Source organism: Vollenhovia emeryi, unplaced genomic scaffold (genome assembly GCF_000949405.1).
Source record: "Vollenhovia emeryi isolate VEMERY1.0 unplaced genomic scaffold, V.emery_V1.0 DF939127.1, whole genome shotgun sequence".
NCBI classification, from domain to species: Eukaryota; Metazoa; Arthropoda; class Insecta; order Hymenoptera; family Formicidae; genus Vollenhovia; species Vollenhovia emeryi.
Window position 1 is genome coordinate 551,872 of NW_011967239.1, and position 21,385 is coordinate 573,256.

General features: G+C 46.3%; 1 protein-coding gene across 8 annotated transcripts in view; it reads left to right on the top strand.

The window, feature by feature from the left end:
- The window catches only part of LOC105568749 (heat shock protein DDB_G0288861-like), a 75,898-nt gene extending 54,597 nt beyond the window's left edge, over nucleotides 1–21,301 (top strand). For 7 of the 8 annotated variants that reach the window (XM_012024648.1, XM_012024644.1, XM_012024643.1 and 4 more), the window contains 3 exons: nucleotides 16,956–17,016; nucleotides 17,458–18,875; nucleotides 19,132–21,301. In XM_012024648.1, coding sequence (XP_011880038.1) covers nucleotides 16,956–17,016; nucleotides 17,458–18,875; nucleotides 19,132–19,566 — 1,914 coding nt within the window. In that variant the 3' untranslated portion in view covers nucleotides 19,567–21,301. Of the gene's footprint in view, nucleotides 1–3,129; nucleotides 3,705–13,727; nucleotides 14,237–14,749; nucleotides 14,969–15,089; nucleotides 15,261–16,955; nucleotides 17,017–17,457; nucleotides 18,876–19,131 lie in introns of those variants that run through there. The other variant, XM_012024650.1, reaches the window with a different exon arrangement.
- Nucleotides 21,302–21,385: the final 84 nt, after the last annotated feature.

The following is a 21,385-nucleotide window of genomic DNA, read 5'->3' on the forward strand; positions in this document are numbered from 1 at the left end:
GATACTATAAATTATAGTGAAATTATGGTTATTTCAACTATATTTTTCTATCAGTGTAGGTGTATAGATCAGCTAAGTAGGTGTAAATCTTCCTTAAAAGATTTATTTTCAATTTGTTTTATTATGTATCTGCTGTGACAAACCATATCTTTTATTGTACTCATTATTTGTGATCTTGTTTCATTTTACATATTCTTATTGTACACATTTTGATTGTCTATTAATTTAATTTGTATCTTCGAGAAGCCTGTAATTTCGATTATCGGTTTGTTCCTTTTAGAATGTGCTTGAGAAGGATCTTGGTCGAAACGTCGAATTGTATATTTTTTATTTTTATTTTATCAAACACGTGTCAGTTAAGGTCGGCTAAACTTATTCATTGTTATCTTTAAAAGTGTCAAAATAGTACGAAAATTTCGACTCGAGTAGCTCAAGTCATTCTTTGTCTCTTTCCAACTATTACTTTAGAAAGAGACAGGAATTGAACTAAGATTAAAGTTGAACGACGTTTGGTGAAACCGAGCCCAAGTCCTTGCGGCAACGATCGGTTAGTGAAGGGTCGTCACTCGAATGCGATGAATCATTTCGTCCGGGAGATTCGCAGCTACCGTACCAGTGCCGTTTACCCCCGTTTCGCGAATGGAAACTCCATATACGCGCCGTCGATTTTTTCACGTCCGCCGTTTCATTCACATTACGGCGAGAACAGTTTTCGGATAACCGTCGGGAGATTAATGGAGGTCACGCGGCCTCTAATCGCCGCTCTTACGGCTTGACATTTCGCGATGCGAATCCATCGGACTGCCGGCGTAAGCCAGTTTGGTATTTGCCTGGCATTTGTTGCACCGCGCGATTTGCATTCGCGTCGCCACGGCATGCCGGCAAGGCCAAAGAATCCTCGCAAGTCCTTACGGAGGCGTTTACAGCTACTTACGACATATTCACTTTATCGCGATGATCTAACGTTTGATGGAAAATCGGACGTCGTCGAAATGGTCGTCTTTGCTATAATAATTTATAATTTACACCGAGAAATCCGTTTTCTTGAATGAAACAAACTAGTTGGCTCAACTGAATTTCTTGGATATGGGCAAACAAATCTTTCAGTCGATACAACAACAAAATTTAGTTGGAAAAGTTTGTTATATCAGCACACAAATTTGGTTGAGTGAACATGCGCGGAATGCTCTTATAATATTCAACCGAACGATTTAGTTCACGCAACAAACACAATCATTTAGGACGTGATGAGATGGACGAATTTTTTATCTCAACCGTACAATTTTGTTCAGACAAACGACTCGTGGCAACAAACTAGTTAGTTGTTGTAACATTTAACTTCTTTTCGGCAACATATTTGTCGTTTTATACAACCAAGTTACATGTTCGGTCAACAAAATGATTCAGTCAAATTATTTCGTTTCACTCAGCAAAATGGGTCTCTCAGGTACTCGGATACCACGTAATCTGGCATTATCTTTATTATCTTGGAAGAGCAATGATCTCGGACAGAGAAAACAGATACGAGAGGCTTTTTGGATTATCGGCGGATTTATTAGCTCTTCTGATGCCAAGTAGCAGCCTTACACTCGAAGTAATTTATTCGCCGCGTGTATCGAGGCGACTTTCCGCGCATATTTCAGAACACCTCATTACCATGCTTTGACATTACGAAATTTATTGCCATTTAATTTTGCACGCGACACGAAGGGTGCGAAGTTTATTTCCTCGCCGGTTTCTCGTGCCTTCGGCAGGAACCCCGGGTGTCGCGGATCGGACTCGTTTCGGCAAACCCGATTTTGATAAATCCCACGTCCCCTCCGGTCACGTTCGTTTTATTCGTTCCAAGGCGAGAGCAAATGAAACGGTATTACTGCACGAGAGAGCGCGGTGCTCGATGATCCGTGTTCTCGCGATTGTAAATCGTTGCGCCGCGACAATTGCGAAGCTGCGAAAGGCTCTCTCGTTTAATGTCGAGAAAGGAGCAGGAGCGGTTGTAGGTGAACGGTCGGCGGCGGAAAGAAAATAGACCGTTTCGCAGAATAGATATCGACTTGCAACATTAATTGCAACAAGAGTCGCGCGTCGTGTAAAACGATCGGCACTCCATATCGGTTGCTCGGCTGCTAATATTAGCGCGCCGGAGGGCTTTGAATTTCGTTCGTGCGTAACAAGCGGCGATACGGCTTTTCTGATACGCGTGATATGAAAATCGACCGGTTCGCTCTGTTTAAAGAAAGAGTAAAAGGACAAGCAAAGATTCTATTAATACAAATCGCGAACGTTCGGAAGCCGCCGCCGTCCGATGACCGATCGACCCACTACGCGGGGGTCTAATCGAGTTCCGCGAGATTGCGGTACATTATCTCGTTGTGAAATTAAATTCGGGGCAAGGTATATAAATCCCGTGAGGTAACTCGAGCGCGCTCCCGAAGCTCCGCGTTATAGCTGCCGGCGATTTTTCAAAGCGAGATCGTTTTACTCTCTCCTCCGCGTTGCCGCGTCGGACGGTGCTAGGCGAGAGATGACGAATGGAGGAGAGGAGATCGGGCGGAGAGCTTTCGTACTCCTGGCTCACCGGCCAACAGCTGGCAAGCAGGGAGATGGGTAGCACCGTTAGCGCGCGCGCGCGGCTCCGTCCGATTCTTCGTAGATCAGCCTTCTCGATCCGTACCTCGCCTCTCTTTATTTCTTGTCAGGGGCCATTAAGTGCTCAGGAACGTACGGGACCCGACACCGTGGTCCGCCGGAGAAATCACGGTGGCACATAAACCACTTGCGACCCGAAAAAAAATTGGTCCTCGCGTCGACGATAGATTCTCGATTGAATGCGGAGCCGAGTTCTCCCCGTGGGAACTTTCGACCGAGGTGCCACCGGACGTTTGCAATTGTTTTTTTACACAAGTTAAAATTAAAGAGTCCAAATCTGGGGCCGAAACGTGTTTTGGTTTTAGAGTAAAAAAACGTTGGCCAGTGTCGTTAAAATTGGATATCGTTGGTTAAAATTAAGATAATGCAATGGAGAGAATTTCTTTTCAAACGTTTGGCTTTTTATTCCGAAAGCGAACAAGGATTTAGTCGGGACAACGAGACAATGCGCTCTCGGTCGCCCGCGGAGCGAAATTTCCAGCCGTTCGAGGCTGAAAAGGCAGCAAATCGTGGCGCGTGGCGTGTCCGCGTACGTTCCTGAGGCCTCCACCACTTGGTCTGACCGGCACTTGCCACTTCTACTGCCGTCGAACTCCAGCGGGAACGAGAAGCCCCGGGATCCGCTCGACTCGACTCGGCTCGGCGCGGCGCGGCTCAGTCAGTATCGCACCGCGACGCGTTTTCCGCGCGCGCGCGTGACACACGAGCACGCCGGACTCGGGAATCACGTTTCGCGTTATCCGTCACCATCTGCCCGTGCGAGTGAAGGGCTTCTCGTTACGTAAATCCCGATCGGCCGAAGGTCGGCGGTGTCAGTCGTTCAGCCGGAACCGACGAACGTACCGCGCTGGAACCGTGCGCTCTCCGCTCTCTCTCGCAGAGTGTCGTTTCTAATCGATAATCCCGGTCGATCGCGAGCCGAGAGAGGAAGAGCGCCGGGAGATGTTGCTGCCAGAAGGGCGGATGTGCGCGCTCTCGTCGACTCGTTAACGCCGTGAGAAGCGTAAGGGTTCGCCGCCGGAAGGGATTTCTCGCGGAAATTCATCACGCCCGTGGTATCTTACGCGTGTAAAGCTGCGACTGGCGTTTGTGCGCGCGTGTTCGTTTCGCACGGACACCCGCGGACGATATCGGTTTCGCCCTATCGCCGAATTTCGCGGCCACCGGAGCGATCGAGTTACGCACCGTATCTGTCTTTTTGGAAATCGATAAGATAAAACCGCGGAGTGCAATTTCCCAACGTTCGTCCGCCCACTGCGCTCTGAATGTTGAATTTTACTGCTGCGTTTCGAACCGTTGCAATCAACGTTGCTGAAGTATCCGCTCGTATATTTGATCGATATCGGTTTTCTCTCGTAATACTCGAACACGCGTAGCCGCTCGGTTACCTCGCGCAATTATTATTCCGCTTATTCTTAATGCTACCAATTTGTTAGTCGCCCTCGCGAGACTCGTTATACAAGCCGCGGGTCGAACAGATGCACGAGCCACGCAACGATCGTCTTAATAACGACCGGCGGACGGACGGACTCTCGTTGTCGTTACGAGCGAACGATGGAAATTAGCATGCACTCTCGTACTTCCTCTTTTCTCGCATCGCTTAGCGAACGCACTCATCGGAACGCGGACTCGCGTTCTCTTTTCTTTTTCTCGCGCGGACGACTTCTCGCGTGCCGCGCCGAGATCGATATGTACCGATCGTATGGTGTTCTCGCGCTTCCTCCGTTTAATCGATCGTTCGTACGCGCACGCGAACGGAACGATATCTCGGATCTTATCGCGCCGTCTCGATCGATCGCGCGCGGCTACTCTCGTTATGCTCGCCTTGTGTCAAATTCAGTGGACGTAAGTCGGTCGGCTCGTTCTATTCGCAAATTTCTCGCCGCGTCGTGGAAACTGCGTCGCTGCACCTCGGCAAACGTCAGCGTCGAAGACGCTGACTACGTTTCCACCGAGGGTCAGAGTCGGGCTAGAGAATCGGGTCAGTCAATCGGTCGGAGCATCGGGTCTTAAATATTCTTGAAACATTTCGTAGCCAGTAAAACGATCTGTATAGCATCCATACGGATTGTTTTCTGGCTAAATCGCACTTTGAACGTGCATTTAAGACAAAGTTAAGTATAAAAATTGACTGTAAACTGGCCTTGGCGTGCACTCAGTGCGCACTAGTGCAAGCAACCGAATTCGCTACAATTCACGAAAGGCAGCGATTGAGAATCGTTTCGACTGCCCCCTCCGACCCGACCTGATTTGCGATCGTACTTTCAACCGGGATGCAAACGGACCGAGATTTAACGAGATAAAGATAAATGCATTTTATCAAATTATCATTGAACGTGATGGGAAATTGAGCCTGACGTTTCAGGATCGGTCTTCCGCGAAAGGTTTCCAACGGGGAAACGATTGGAGCAGCACGGGAAAATAAAATAATCGTCGCATTCCGGTATATTTATATATTTTATGTGCAATAATATCTTTACATCTGTGCTTTATATACAAATAGTATCGTAGACCGCTTCTAACTGTCTTCGCAATGATCTGCGAAGCATCGTTGCCGTTTCAATTCTTGCCACGCACACCGCGTCCTACTTGATTTTATTAAGTTATAACCGTAGGCTCGTTTTACATCCTGCTTTTATTATTTCTTTATTTTGCATCTGAGATGATATCGTCATTAGCTCCGTTTCGGTCGAGCAATTTCGCAATTTCTTACATTTCTGGGTCGCGCCGCAGTATTATAAGTCTTCTTCGTATTCGATAACACTCGTCTCTCTCTTTCGATGTGTTGCTGCCTCAAATTGCAGTACGTGCACGCGCGCCGTATGCAAATGCAAGATGCAATGTGTTTTCTCATCATCTTTCACTCGCCGCTCTATTCTGTGCAATCTCGCATTTACGAACGTCGCATTTCCGAAGTTTCACATTCGGGATCTCCCTTTGAAAGTAACTTGGATTAAAAGGAACGGGCTTGCGTTGAATCTTTCATAATCTGTTCGGTGACGATATATTGTTTTTTTAATTTTCTGCATATCAGGCTGTTCATTGCTAAATAATATTTAAGAAAGCGAGCGTATTGTCAACTCAGCTGGCAAATTTAATTGAATTCGTTACAACGTTTCGACCTTACTTCAGATCCTTTTCAAGTAACAACTGCAAATCAACAAACTGTAAGAGTTAAAAATTTTTAATTGGTCATCTAGTAAAAAGAAAAGAAAATAAATTAACGGACCAAATAAGAAAACAAGAAAAATTCGCGGACAAGCTATCGCTTTTTCTCATCACTGGCGACTATAAGTGACATTTTTCTTTCGTTAAATAATATTGTTCAAAAACTTTGGAAAATATACTAAATAAAAATAAGTCAACATCCGATAAGATTATGATGTTACAAATTGTAATTTAATATTGAATTGATTTTTATTAACTTGCAAATACAAATTGCGAATTTTATTTGACATTAAAATGTCGCAAACCCGTCGGCGTGTATTTGTCTTCTTCGATAAGACATAGGTAATCCTTGCTATTTGACGAGTTCCTCTTTTGTTACCACAATTAACGCGACGTGACTAATTGGCTATTTCGATCCCGCACGTTTTCTCATTCGAGAATAACACAAACCGTTTAAGCGCGCGATTAGATTAGTCGGAATCCGTAAAACATTGCTCGAAATTGAGTCGCGCCTTATTAAGAAATGAGGTAGAACACCGCCCGATATCTTATCGCGTCTCGAAACCCCCGCTCGCGAGTGTGCAATTAAGAGGCAAAGCGTACCCACAGAAAAAATTTCCGGATCCTATGCTAATACACTTGAACGTATCATAAAATAGGATCGATATAGCGCCATTCATATTTATTATAGAGGAAGGAATATTTTAATCTTAAATAAAACATTCTAAAATCTAGTATAAAATGATAGTATGCATCGTCTTTCGAATATCGCAGTGCCAACTTCGCGCGTTGTAAAATGGAGGGAAAATTTATTCTAAACGCAAGAACAACGACAAGTTACTCTTGTCTCGATATAGGAAGTCAATCTTTTTTAACTCGACAGAGGAGAATAAAAATCATTGATTTTATTTTGACATTGTCTTATTTTTATACTAAATGAGGTTGTGGGAAATATAAATGCGTCAAGAATATTTTTTGTCTCGGTAACAGAAATCCTTTCTGAGGGTGCGGAATTCGTGAATCGAGCCTGGCGGTTCGGCCAAGCGGGAGCCGGTGAAAACCTATTCGAATTCACAACATTTACGATCGCGCCGTGCAACAACCTCCGTAAATGCAACGCTGTTTAATTGCCGCATTGTTCATTCATTGTATTAACCGCAGCAGCCGAGTTAAACGCCTCCGTCCGTAATTTATATAACGAGCGGCGATCGCCGGTATCTCGCTCCGGCGATCTAACGCTTACTTTCTTTATACATACGTATCTCGCCTCAAGGGCGGATACAGGTGTAAATGTAACAATGCAACGCTTCTCCCTGTTCCGCAGCATTTTTATTCGAATCAGGCGAATCCTCCCGCTTTCTCCAAATCGGTTACGTTATGCGTGAGAAAAATCCGGCATTCTTATAACGTAATTCTTTAAATGAACCATTTGTATTCTCTGAACTGTTTGGAGACGCGTGTGACGTGCCAATCAAGCAAGCATGCTTCTTCTTCCTCGTGTATTAGGCTTAAAGCCCGTTTTATCCAGTCGTTCTGGTATTCGGAGCATGTGGTTTTACCTTCATCCTCGGTAGGCTGCTAATCTTGCCGCAGGAAACCACCAATCTGAAGGGCTCTACCTCTGAAGGAGTATGTGCGGCAGGATACTCTCCGTGGTTGTCACTTCCCTTCGAGAGATTCCGAAAAAAAACCAGCGGTATCCATGGATTTGAAGTTGGATCTTTTCGTTCATTTGTTTACTAAGCAGAGCACATTTCTCTGCGCCACACTCGCCACCGGCGTGCCAGTCAAGTAACCATGCAACACGCAAATCTGCCTTGTGAACAGAACTCTTCTAACGCACGCGATAGGGTCGAGGCTCGCAAATCGAGATTCGAGATAGCGATTTTCTTTTTCAAGCTGCCGCGCGGTAACACAATATCACGGATAACTTTCCTACGACATCGTCCTCTCACGGCCCTCCGCGGTGTCTCGGTTTCTGCTCTCCACCTTTTAATTTCTCCAAATCGCGGATGCGCGTCGTCCCACCTTCGATTTCTCGCCGATGATGAAAAGTATCGGAAAGCTAAATCTCTCGAATTCACTTTCCATATTCTTCCTCTCTTTTTCCCTCGGTCTCGAATTGCAATTGACCCACAGAACCGCCCGTCGAACAAATCAAATCTTTTTTTTCCCTCTTCTCACCGTTGCTATCGCGATCTCCGGTATGCGGCGAGCGCATACGCCGGAGATCCGTCGCCGAAGTGCGGGAAATTCTGGCGGAATGTAAATCATTCTGCGGTGATGTTTCGCGTCGCTATCGCGGCCGCGCGATCTGCGAGAGTCAGTCACTTTCTTCCTGCGGATGCGTCTCGCGTGAAATGGCCCGTTGTTTATGCGCCGGAAAGGCTAACAAACCGGCCGGGCCGCGTGTAAATTAGGAACGTCGGCCGGTCACGTTAATTCTAACTAATAAAACGCGATATTTTACGCGGCGATCCGTTCGACAATCTTTCATTCGCGATGCGATCTGTGAGAAACTTTAAATTCTAAATTTTGGGGGTGACGGCATATTTTTGTAATCCAAACAAAATTGCTTAGAATATTTTTAAATATATATATATAAATTTTAAAAAATATATATATGTCCTCTCGTTTGGTAAAATATCTTACGTGCACTTTAATTGCACGATATACTTCCACAAGATCCTCGACAAAGAATGAGAAAGGAAATTCGTGTCTTCGAATGTAGAATATTTGTCTATCTCCAATCGTCGTAACGCAATATTGATAATATATCTGGCGATTTGATTTCTCCCGATTGGCACCTCAGATTGCACTTAAACTTTTAAGATCGTATCGTCACGGAGATTCAAGATTACGTATTCCACACTGTAGAATAGTCTTCAATTAAACGTGACTGTGTATTTTTAGAAAGCAATATGCGAGCTACATTTCTCGAGTATCCGAATGTATAGCTGTGCGAATAACGTCGTTTTAATTCGATATGATTCGGCGAACGTGATTTATCCCGCGTTTATACATCAAACGTATGCCGTGATACTTTCTCAGGAAGGAACTGATTTTTTTTTTAAATAGAGACACGTACATGTTTCTATCAAACAACATGCATTTGTATGGTTTTATTTTGATTTTTAACCATTGCGGCTTCATTCATTTTCCTCAATTATTTTTCGATATTTACACATCGACGAATTGTAGATTTCAACTATAAATATATTACTTTTACGTACACGTAATATTATAGCTACAATGTGCAATTTTGAAAGAGATATTCGTAAAATCGACGGAAGTCGTAAAGTTTCCAAAACGTAATTTTATTTTTTAACGATATTCAGTTACAACAATCTTGATAAAAGTTAATTAAAATAATTTTATCGCGTTTATTACGATAACGGCTCGTTAATTTAATTAAAACAATCGCCTTGATACATTCTAGAGATAAGTTAATAAGACATTTCTCTCGAGTCGAAGAAGGCGTTTATTTTTGTACGTTCGCCAACGTTTAATCGACAGATCGTTGCAAGAAGAGCGGAAGAATGCATTTCGTAAAAAGCAGGTGAACCGTTGGGTTTATTAATGTCGCATTAATCCCGGTCGTGGCGCAGCGACATGGCGAAATGCGTCGTGAGAACTAGGTGGACCTCAAAGCGTATTCGCGTGTCACTTACGAGCAAGTTCTCTTTCTTTCGAGAAACGGGTTTCTCGGGACATGCTAGAAGCGTGACCGCGTGGCTGCACCGTGGAAAGAGGAAAAGAAAATGCCCGATGTGTGGCGCAAGGATGTAATCACCGTTTTGTTGTGCACATAGGAGTTGTAATTATTACGCTTCCGGGCGCCTTTGCGTTAACAAAACCCACGGATTGTGGGCCGCAACCTCCGACAAAGCGGTGCGAACCTCGCATATTTTAATAACTTTTTATTCAGTCTACAACTTTGTGCGCAAACGGGGATTACGACTGCCGTTTGTTATTTCTTTTCAAGTTACGTCTGAGCGCCGACTTAATTGTTACATTTGTGGCTGGTGCTGAACTAATCACCGCGATAATCCTACGGCAATTACAAGCGCCGAGATAATGGAGGAGAAATTACGATAACAATTATTGCAACTTTCATTCGCGCTTTTAAGCGTGGCGCCGCCATACATGCAGCTTATGTTAGATTCCTGGCGGAGGTTCAGTTTTAAAATCCAGGCTTCCGTCCACGTCTAACGCGCGTTCGTTTCGCGACCTTTCAAGCGCAATTGACCCGCATAGCTAGTATTCCCGCCTCTATTTTATTCCCGTCTCCCCCTGTCTCTCCGATTCAGCCGGCTTTTACAATGCCGCGGAAACGCGAGCGCGGCTTTCGCGCGTGGCGTGCCAGATTTCCAACATCCTCCTCTCTTGTGACGCAAAATCGCGCGTACGCACACGCACACACACGCACGGCTCGACGGACACGCATTCGGCACGCCGCTGTTGTTAGGAGAGGAAAAAAAAGAGACGAATAAAATCGAGCCGAAGAAATCGGCTCGATGCTTATCTCGGCGCGATTTTTCGTCCCGCCGATCGGCGCGCGCGCGCGCGCGCGCGGAAGCGATAAATAACGAAGGCGAGCGGGTGACTGGTAGCGGTTCCATGCGGCACGCTTTATTTTACTTGTCGAAATAAATAATATCCGAATGATATCTCGCCGCTCCCCGACGCGACTTTCACGCGGTTGTTGCTGAAAGAGGAATTTCAGTATCACAATCGCGATGAGATCTCTCGCGAGCCCCGGCTCGTGTGGCGCGCAATTATTTCTAACGATGCAAACGACGGGAGAGAGTACTCGTCTCGGGCGTTAATATATTTTATCACGGTTCTGCAACTAATACATTTTTGCGGAACGATTAATAATGCATTTTATTCCGAGGCGCGGCTCCGCATCCGTCAGGTGCGCTCGCAATTGCAAGGCACTGCTGCGTCCGCAAATTACAAACGCGATTGCACGGAGAAACCGAGTCGGACGGGGGGGGGGGGGCCCGACGTGGAAGTAGAGGTCTCGATCAGGCCGGCGAACGAGAGAAAAAGTTACGGAGTCGTCGGAGCGTAAAGCAGCCTCTTCGTCTTCGATCCTCTAATTGCCGAACCGCCTTCGAACGTATAAGAGCCAACTTCTTCGCAGATCTTTAACGCTCACTCGCGGCTACTCTTGCAATGGTGGTTTTCTTGAAAGAAATCTTTTCTTAAACGTCGGCGTTTTGCAGCGAGATATTTTTCTTAATTGTCACGCGAGGCGACTTGAAAAATCGCATCATTTCCTTGAAACGTTTGTGCGAGTATTAACCTTTCCTCCTGGGATATTTTAACAAAGCGAAGTTAGTCGAGCGCCTCCGCTATTTTGATGCGAAACGCGATCAAGAGTGTGTACGATTATACATGACCAGCTCGTACTAGCCCGTGTCGGAAGGCAGTGATCTTTCAGGATCGAGACGTGGTTTCTTTTCACGCTTCAAGAACGATACGGCGAAGCCGCCTCTGTCCGGTCGGCTAGTGCAAAATCGCAAAACGAAAAGCGTCCCCCCTCTGGGGACGCTTTGCGCCTGAGGGATTAACAAATGCCGGAATTACGCAATTGCCGTAATTATCGATTGCGACAACGCAAAAGGTTCTGCCTTGTTTAGCCCGTTTCCTTGGAGTTATCGACTCTACTTTCTCTCGACTGTGTAAAAAATTATTGTATTCCGCAATATCCGTTAGTTATGACACGTGCAGGCGCGCGCGGTGCTTACGTATAACTCCGGCGTAGAGCGTAAACGCTTATTGATGGATAGGTGCGACCAGGAGGTCTACGGAATATCGCGGATGGTCGAGGGAGCCCACGATTGTGTACGCGACTCGCGCGCGTCCGGCGTGTATCTTATAATTACGACCCGCGATGTCAGATTGCTCCATTAAAGTCCGCGATCGCCGGTCCGTGAAGTTACTGGATGAAATCGGACTCCTCCTATGAAAATTTCACGTTTCACGTGTAAACACGTTACTCGCCGTAAGTTTTAGAATTCTCGTTCCCTGTTATTAACGCGGTCGCCTCGTTTGTATAACGAAACGGAACGATTGTGCGCCGGCTTTGAGAGACAACTTAATTCGTAGGATATAACGAGCCGTACAGGCGAGTTTTAATTAACGGAGAGCGCGCGGTCTCAAGAGCAGGACTGCCGCCGCGTCGGTGCGAAACCCGAGGAGAGCTACGTCGAGGTCGAGGCGATACTTTGATGCCCCATTGTGTCGCGTAGCGCGATGTTATAACAAATGTGAACGCACGGCCGCGGCGTTTAGCGATTGCGCGAGAGCGAGGAATCGCGGTGGTGTTGTGCAAATAACGTGGGCGATTTACGTGGGTCGATCCCCCGATCCGAAACGGCGTGCCGTCTATCTCCTGGTACGAGCCTCCTCGACCGGGCGAGCAGTGAAGAAATCGAAATTCGAGTTTTTCTCACGGCGCTTTCTCGTTGCAAAATCGAAAACGCCGCGCGAGATTGGCTCCGTCGAAGAAGAGGGATAAGAAAGAACCGCGTTTAAAGAGGCGGTCGCGCGACTCCTGAATCGATTACGCGAATTGGAAAGCGCGTCTTAAAGTTAATTAGCGGCACTTTAACGTTTTCGCGGGCTCGACAACTAACGCGGGGGTGAGAGAGAGAGAGAGAGAGAGAGAGAGAGAGAGAGAGAGAGAGAGAGAGAGAGAGAAACAGAGGAGTTATTTATAGAAATTTCGAGGTCAGCGCGACGAGGTGCGCGATCTCGTCGAGATCGACGTACGATTTGGTTTACGATCGCGAAGATAGGAAGAGACGGTGGCGCGAGAGAGATGATCGCGTGGGAAGCGATCGGGATATCGCGCGGTGGATCCTTATAGGTCGGGGAAACGAGGACGAGGTGCTGCCTCGCGGTTGGCTTTGCCCGTGCGAAGCTCTGTGAAAGGGTGCCCGCGCTAATTGCGAAAACCAGGTAGCCCGGCCGGCGCTCGCCGGCTGGTATTCGTTACCGCGAGGCCTTAATTGTCCGCTCGGCTGGATGCTCGAATCAACCCGCGTGGCGTCTCTCCGGCGCTCGGCTGGAAAATCTCATTGCCGCTCAAATAGAAAACCTAATCGAGATAGCGAGCGAATCTTCTGCCCGCGCTCAGATTCGCGGGCAATCAGGGAGGCCGGCGGCGTGACGTTTCTGCATTCCGCCGAAGACACGCGTGGAAAATTGGATTCTTACGCGTCCGCGCGGAAAGTTAATCGAGATGACGAATGAAGCCGTAGGGGCCGCGAATTCGGCGCGGATCCGTGGGAATTGGGGAAAACGAACGACGGTGACCCCGTTGGATTCTTTTCGGGGTTGAGGCGTGGAAAGTTCTTACCGATGCCTGAATGTAGAATTAATCGAATTAGACGCGAGATGATCCGCGTAAGAAACTCCGTCGAGCGGAGTCTTAATCGAAAAACGTGAACTCGTCTTAAAGCGAGTCTGTTCTTATGATAATTAAAAAAAAGAGCCGTTCGCCTCGCTGACACGCGTGAAGAGTTCGATCGCCGCGCGGTTGGACAATTAGTTGAAACTAATTATAAATTACAATGAAAGACACAAAGCTATACGGAGTCGGTATAAATTGACAATAACCAGGAAAATGTAACGTCGTGCGTGGAAAATATAATCGTCCGAATGGGAAACTAGCCGAGTCCCGTGAAGAATTGTGATCCATTGAACAATTTCATTGTTTACGGATTGAAAAGCGGGAAGTACGAGCTCGACGTAGATTCAGAGAGTTTCTAAGACCGTCGTGGCGACACGAGAGAGTTTTCGATCGGCGCTCAAGTGGCCTACGTAGATTCACGGCGATTAGGAAACCGTCCTGACGTTCCCTGACGAGTATTGACGAAACGCGCGCGTTTCCGCAGCCGAAAGCCGCGCATGAATCGCAGGACGGGCCGTGCGAGTGCGACTACTTGAAGAGGACCGTCGCGATCCAGTTACGCGCCTCGTCACCGCCGTCATCATGGTTGTGTCACATCGCGAGTCCAGCATTTCGTCGAACATACGGGCGATAATCGAGCAGCTGAACCTGAACCCGGTGGAGAGGCGACGGCTGATCGACAAGACCAGGCAGGGCGGCAACGAGCGATGCAAGAGCTTCCCGGCCGGGATAGTAGTGGAGTCGCAGGCGCCGAAGATCAGCATCGGCGTCTACGGTTGCAAGGACCGGAGCGCCGAGTACGAGATACCGAGCCCGATCGGCAAGACCGTGATCGCGGCGCGCAAGATCGAGATCGAGCGGTCCAGATCGAAGGCGGAGACGCGACAGAGGCTCTCGACGCAGAAGAGGGAAGCGAATACCGCGTGCCAGGTGAAGAAGGAAGCGCCCGCGCCGCCGGTGAAGAGAGAATCGCGGGCGGAACACGCGAACGAGGTAAAACCGACGATATCGATCGCGATCGCGCGATAGGATTTGCTTACTGGGGCTCTTCCCCGGTTGCCTCGGCCGCGAGATAATCGCTATTTACTGCCGATCGTAAGTTAGTCTAAATTTAATATTCACGAGGAAAGGAGAGGCGGTAATTTATTCGCTTATTTATCTACGACGAAGCACTTAATGCGATAATAGACTGATAAATAACGATAACTCTAGATCGCACGTAACTATGTTTACATCTCTTTCTCCACCCGTGTCTGAAGTGTATTAATCAGAAGTGCTTTGCGGTTGAAATGTCACGTAAGCCACCTTAAAAAGATACGCATTTTAAAATATTAATATAATATCGCGTCGCGGGATTTTCGATATACTTTCGATATACTTTAAACGCAACGGGGAATCCCATTAATCGAGTCCTCTCGCGCGCGAACGGATGCGAGGAACAAATTGATCGATCGCACGAGAACGCGGATAATACAGTGCTTAATCCGAGCTGTGTGGGCACTCAAGGGCAAGTTTGAGTGCCAGCCGATAGTGTCGATTGGATGCTACGTCAAGGATACCTCCTTTACCAAGGATACCTCCTTCAGCAAGGATACGTTCCTTAGCAAGGATGAGAGCCGAGCGAGATCGACGACGGTGCCGGTACCGACGAAGATCCCGCCGAAAGTTCAACGGACGGCGATGAAGGGAGAGCACGTGGCTCGAATTGACGTCGGCACGATCGAGGTAATCGATCGCATGATCGTATAAGGATTTCTAGCGCGATCGCGTCTCGACGCCCCGCGCGTAACTATACGCGGCTAATAAACGAATAATCATGTAATCGGTCTGTGTACGACTCTGTAAGGACAAGGTCGCGGACGCATCGGCGGTGTCGACGAGACCATCGTACAAGATCGAGGATCGTCTCAGATCGAGGCAGCCAGATACGACGGCGAGCGTGAGGATCCACCGAGGATCCGCGAGGGAACCGACGATCGCGAAGGAACAGCCTCGCGTTCTCGAGGACGCGGTCGAGGTAATCGATCGATCGGTAGCGGCTACCTCCTTAGGTGCTGCCAAATGTTAGGTCCGTGAGGAAAGTGAAGCGATTTACGTTTATTCGCCGAGTCGCTCGATGGCGATTTACATTTTTCGTGAAGTGAGATATTCGCGTAGTGAGTCTTCAAAATGTCGCCGAGACGAGAAGTAGGTTCTTTATCTTCTGTTAATTTAATATTTTAAAATCCCCTTATGACTACGGGAGGCCGAAGTTGGGTCTCCAGCCCTAAAAATAGAGCTTGTACTTTTCGCAGAATTCTACTAAATTATGCCAAACTTGGTTCAGATCGGTCCATTGGTATAGAATTGTATAAAGTACGTACTTTCACTTTTATACAGATAATACTTCACTTTTATATAGATAATACTTTTGTAATTTATATTAAAATCGTGTAAAATTATTACAGCCGATTTGCGTATACTCTCTGAAAGGATTGCGTCATAAAATATTCCGGGATGTTACATCGGACTCTGTGTTCGGCGTACAAATGGCTTTAACGGGTTGCGGATTGACCACGTTCCTTCGCTGCTCATTCGTGCCTTATTATCGTCCCTCGTGCCTACACACCCACGTGACGCTCGGCGGATCGCGTGAATCGCACGATCGTCGGCGCAATTACGCATCGGTTAAAGAGACGAACGATCCGAGCCTCATCCGTATCGTCCTTTCTCCTCTCCTTCGCCGTTCGCCTCTTTCCCGCGCGTGTGCGCGACGGCTCTCCTTCTCTTTTGGGAAATGACTTCGGCACCGAGAGCAGGCGGCGACGCACCTGCGACCGGTTTCCCGAAGCCAATCGCGGTTAAGTGGCCGAGTGCTCGGCGACTCGGCTCGCACGGTGGTCAATACCGTTAGAGACCAACCAGGCGACGTGCTCGCTCTGCCTGGTTCGCCCGTCGAGAATTATCGGCGCCGGTAACGGCGCCGAGAGTCACGTTATGTCGCACGAAATCGCTCCTCGTGTTGGAAGCAGATCAATTAGCAAATTGAAAATAATCGGGCATTTAGGAGCCGATAGGCTCAGACCAATCGACGATCTATTTTCACGAAGCCTGCCTGGAGCACATTTCTGGTGCGCGCGTTTCTTCGAATGCTTTTCGTATTAATTTTATTGATAATGAACAAAGAAATGCACGTATAATTTGTAAAAAGGTCTCTCCTTGGAGCGGAGACTCCAGTAGTATTGGTTTATCGGTAATTTTAATTAATTGGCATCAGCTTAGACCAAGCACGCCAACTTCACGAAAGTGTTGCGATTATCGATAAAAATTAATATAGGAACGTACTTATAAAAAAGGGGGATTATAACCAAATGTGTAAAACTGCAATTTCGATATTTAATATCAATCCTGATGTCGGTTTCTTAAATTAATTGCGTTAGCAATGGACGAGGAAAATACTCGCCGTAATTTGTAATGCGTATTTACTAGGAGCAAAGACTCCAGGAAAATTATTTACTGTTAACTTTAATTAATAGACATCAGCTTTCACCAGAAATGGCAGACCTACGAAAATCTAGATTTTGTGACGAATTGTTCCCCTTTGTTAGTTTCTTTATGAACTTTCGACCGTTAGGGCAAGAAATCGCGCAATGAGATTCGTTGGCAGTGCGTGATACAAGCTTAATCGGAGCTTAATTAAATAATAACAGTGATTTTGAACTTTTTTATATAGATTACGAGATCAACAAAGGATTCGCTTGATCGAATCGTTCCGGTGGCCAAGGAAGATTTACGTAAGTGCCACAGAATGTTGCTCACAATTTCATTTCTCCACAACACGCCAAATTATTGAGATAATCACGATTTATTACAGTTTAGCCATCTAGTTACAAGTTTGTACATGAAAATATGAGAGACTGTTAGATTAAGCGGACGTAGAGAAATGTGAGAGAAAGTTTGGCTAAAAAATATTTCGCGCGAGTAATGCCGTTGAACTCAAATTCGTAACGGTCCAATTGTCGTGTTAAATAATAATGTGAAATAATTTGTAATAAGTTTTATTACAAATTCTTCATTTTTACTTGCCTTAAAAATACGTTTAGTATCAACAGTCATTACATTAATGATGCAGATTACATATGTAACATTTCATAAATTCTCTAATATCCATATTATATTGTTATAGTTGGCGCATCGATAATCTCAATAAATGCAATTGTTTTCTCAATCAACAGCGCAGTTAGAAAGCGCGAGTCTGAGCCACACGGCGGCGCATCACCGGATCTCCGTGCGTCCGAAGAACCGGCGTCCACCGCGTCGCACGACGCCGACGACGACACCGTCCAGCGGTACCGCGCCCAGCTCGCCGTCGATACCACCGACCATCGCCGAGGATACTTTGGACAGTTTGGAGCAGCAGGAACAGCAGCAGCAGCAGCAGCAGCAGCAATCGACCAGCAATGCGCCGTCACCGACGGAACCGCCCAGGGCCATCGGCGTGACAAGGAAGTCATCGAGTCGACTGTCTCGCAACTCCGATATCTTCGAGGAGCTGGAGTTGAGGTTGCCGCGGAAACCAAGCGCGACGTCGCTGTCACCGGACAGTCTGGATGCTACGACAGCGTCTCGCAGCAGTGCCGAGATGACCACTGCTACCGAGGAACAGCAGGCAGAAGTCAGATGGATGCCGGTCGCCAGGAGACCGTCCAACCGGATATCCAAGGGCTCCGACGTGTTTGAAGAGCTGGAAGCGAAATTACCGCGCAGAAGATCTTCGTCGAACCGGTTATCCAAGTCGCCTGACAGCCTGGACTCGTCTCCCGGCTGTTGGTTCTCCAAATCTACGGAGGAGGGCTTTGACAAGCTGATGGAGTACGAAGAGACCGTGAAACCGGTGGCTGCGGTCAGAAGGCAATTGCTGAATCCGATCTCGAAGTCCACTGATCGCGTTTCCAAGTCGTCAGATAGTTTAGAGGCAATCGAGCCGCTGGCCAGCGACGACTCGATGGAGCGACGACGAAGTAGCTTTGACTTCCGAGCACGTACAAGTTCGAAAGCAATGTCCAAGTCGTCGGAGAGCTTTGACGTGCTCGAGCAGAGCGGCTACGCTAGCGAGGATATCGGCCAAGAGTTGCAGAAGAGAAGCAGCGTGTCCGACATCAATTTATCGCGTGGAAGAAGGCTGTCGAAGAGCATCTCCAAATCCTCCGAGAGCTTCGAGAGAATCGACATAAGCGACATGAAGGACGATGTCGAGGCGGATGTGATACTGGATGACGACGCGCCGAAGATGAGACGGTCAAGCAAGAGAATGTCGTCGGAGAGCTCGGATAATTTGGACGTGGAAGACAGATTGGAGAACAGGAGGGTCCGAAGAACGCCTAAGAGAATACCGAGTACCAGTATAGTAGATGTGGTAGCTTCTGGAGATGAACACGAGGGAGAGAAGCGGCCGACTCCTACCAGGAAGCCATCGAGGCTTCAGAAGTCCTCTGAAAGCTCGGAGCTGGGTAGCACAGACACTCTGGATTCGGACAGGAGGAACAAGTCGTCGGAGAGCACCGAGACACTGGATAGTCTGGAGAAAGACTTGGAGCAGGACAGGAAGGAAGAAGAAATCACGGACAGCGTGATAGACAGGCGTGAGAAAAATGTAAGATTTTAGGGAAGACAGAAAAATATAACTTAAGGAAACATTTTTCTATTTTTTTCTTATGGCAAGAAGAAATTACAACAGTGAAACAGATTTGCTTGGAGTTAACTTTTTTTTAAATCAGGATAATAGCAAAATTTGCTATTAGTGTTAGAAATAATTATGTGTAAGTTAAACAGCTTTTCTAGCTGTATTCTCCAAGTATTTTCTTAATTGTTTTCTTGATGACAGAAATTAATCTCTAATAATCTTTCAGGATTCTTGGTCCAGCAGAAACGCACCGACGACCGATTCCGATCAAGCGTCGATGGGAGACGACACTGAAGACTCCAAGTCGCTGATTTCCGCCGACAATAAATACTACTGGCGCCAGTCCTCTGAGCCGGTGTCTAAAGAGAACTTAGGTATCCAACAATTGTTGGCCATTACAATAATGACCAGGGTGGCTGACAATGGGAATAATCAACGCGGCTCGGTCATCTATCCGAAGAAGAAGCAGATGAGCACGTCGCAGCCGACGTCACCAGTGGCCAAGCAAGAGGACACGAAGATGCTTTTCGACAATCTGCTAGTGAGCAATAAGAACGACGAAGATCTGCAAAACATGCTCAACGGAAACATATCGGAGGTGTCCACCGACACCAAGAGTTTCAAGGAGAAGCTGATCATGTTCGAGAAACTTGGGAAATGAACGCGTCGGCGATAGAACGATGTGGAGTCATTCTTTCGCGATTCTTCTTTTTGATTAGCGGATCGCTTCATTAACGGCCGATGCTTAATGCAGAAAAGGAAGACACCGGAAAAGATAATCATGAGAAAAGATAAACGATCTCGTTTAGAGCGCTTGGCAGATATGCATGTCGTAGACTAGTGTTCTCGTTATTGGAACTATTTGGATCACGAACAGAGTAAAAAGAAAGGAAATCGACGGTTGCAGATAATTATTTTTCATAGAGGACTTTTTTGATCATCCACACAGAGCTGTGGATTTGAAGTAATGAAAAATCAATTCAACGAGTAATTATACAAGTATAAAAATTAATCGGAAAATATTTTAAATATACACACGTGTTTAGAGAAAGTAAAAAATTTTCAAGTACCAAAATGAAGGTTGGTATTAAGATTACTTCTATATAATTGCATCTTTTCATATAAATTAATCAAAAAATAATTACGGCGCGGTCTGACGTTAAAAATCGAAAGAAAGCTTTCAGTTCACGTTGATAATATCCGGCTGTTTGGTCATCGACGTATTTATTGAGGAAATCAGGCTTATTCGCGACGGCATTTTTCAACTCTCGCGTTCGTGTTTCTTTTCATTTCTTTTCTACACGACTGAGAACTCTAACACTTGAGATTATACCTGATCGCGCACGATGCTCATCACCACGGAAATGCATTCGCGATTGCGCATACATTCTCCTAGGGAGCTTTATTTCACTCGCAGATAGTTGTACAGTAGTTTAGCAAAGATGTGATCCTTTCGGCGTGATGCATTTATATATACTGTATCGTGTATTATCCCATATCGTGTAAATACGAAAGGAAAGTTGTGCGTTATCACTTCAATGATTCTCTGAAGAAAAAAATATATATGAATATGTGTTTGTCTCTCTCACACACATACACATACACACAGACAGACACACACACTATAGTATTAACGTTGATAAATGTAGAAGAGACACAAAGTATTTTAGGCTGTACGATGGTCTAAGAGATGTTACGTGTGCAATTGTATATTTTCGATACTCTCGAAAAACCGTTTATTCTATATACAAGAAATGTATTAATCCCCCACACAAATTGCCCATGGACTGCCTACACGTGAAAAGTGTAATTCGAATTACGCTAAAATGGGCCTACAATTCCTCGTCGATGAAACTTATCACTAATTGTAAGTGATGTTAATATTTTGTCTCGAGTTAATTAAGTACCTGTAGGAGATTGTTAGAAGAAGAGTGATAAGAGGAAAATTGTGAAATTGTCGATAGTCGGCGATAGCATGCGATCATCCCCCCGTTTTTCTCGACCTAGGAGGCGTAGAAAAGGCTGTATAGGAGCATATCGTACTCGTTTAACTCCACGAGAAATGGTTTTTGTAGCCTTTCAAGTGCCTTACCGAATCAATCGAGGAACCGAACTGAATCGTACGTCGATCATAGAAGATGCGGAACGTTATATCAAACCCCCTCCCCATTTAGTTATTCGGATGATGAGTATATATTTCGGATCCCGAAAGATGCAAAGATCGTCTCTTAGAGTAAATAGAGAAAACTGGATTTAACCACCACGTCATTGTAATATTATGTAATAATATACAGAATAACAAGAGGAATTCTACACACAGACATACATACACGCGCGCATTTACACTGAACAGATTTTCTTTCCATTGATGTAAATAAAGCTGCCATCGCAAATTACGGTTCGACAACATAATTCCTCTCTCTCTCTCTCGCTCTTTATTGCATGCACATCCCACAGTGTCGCGCCATTCCGTGGCGCGT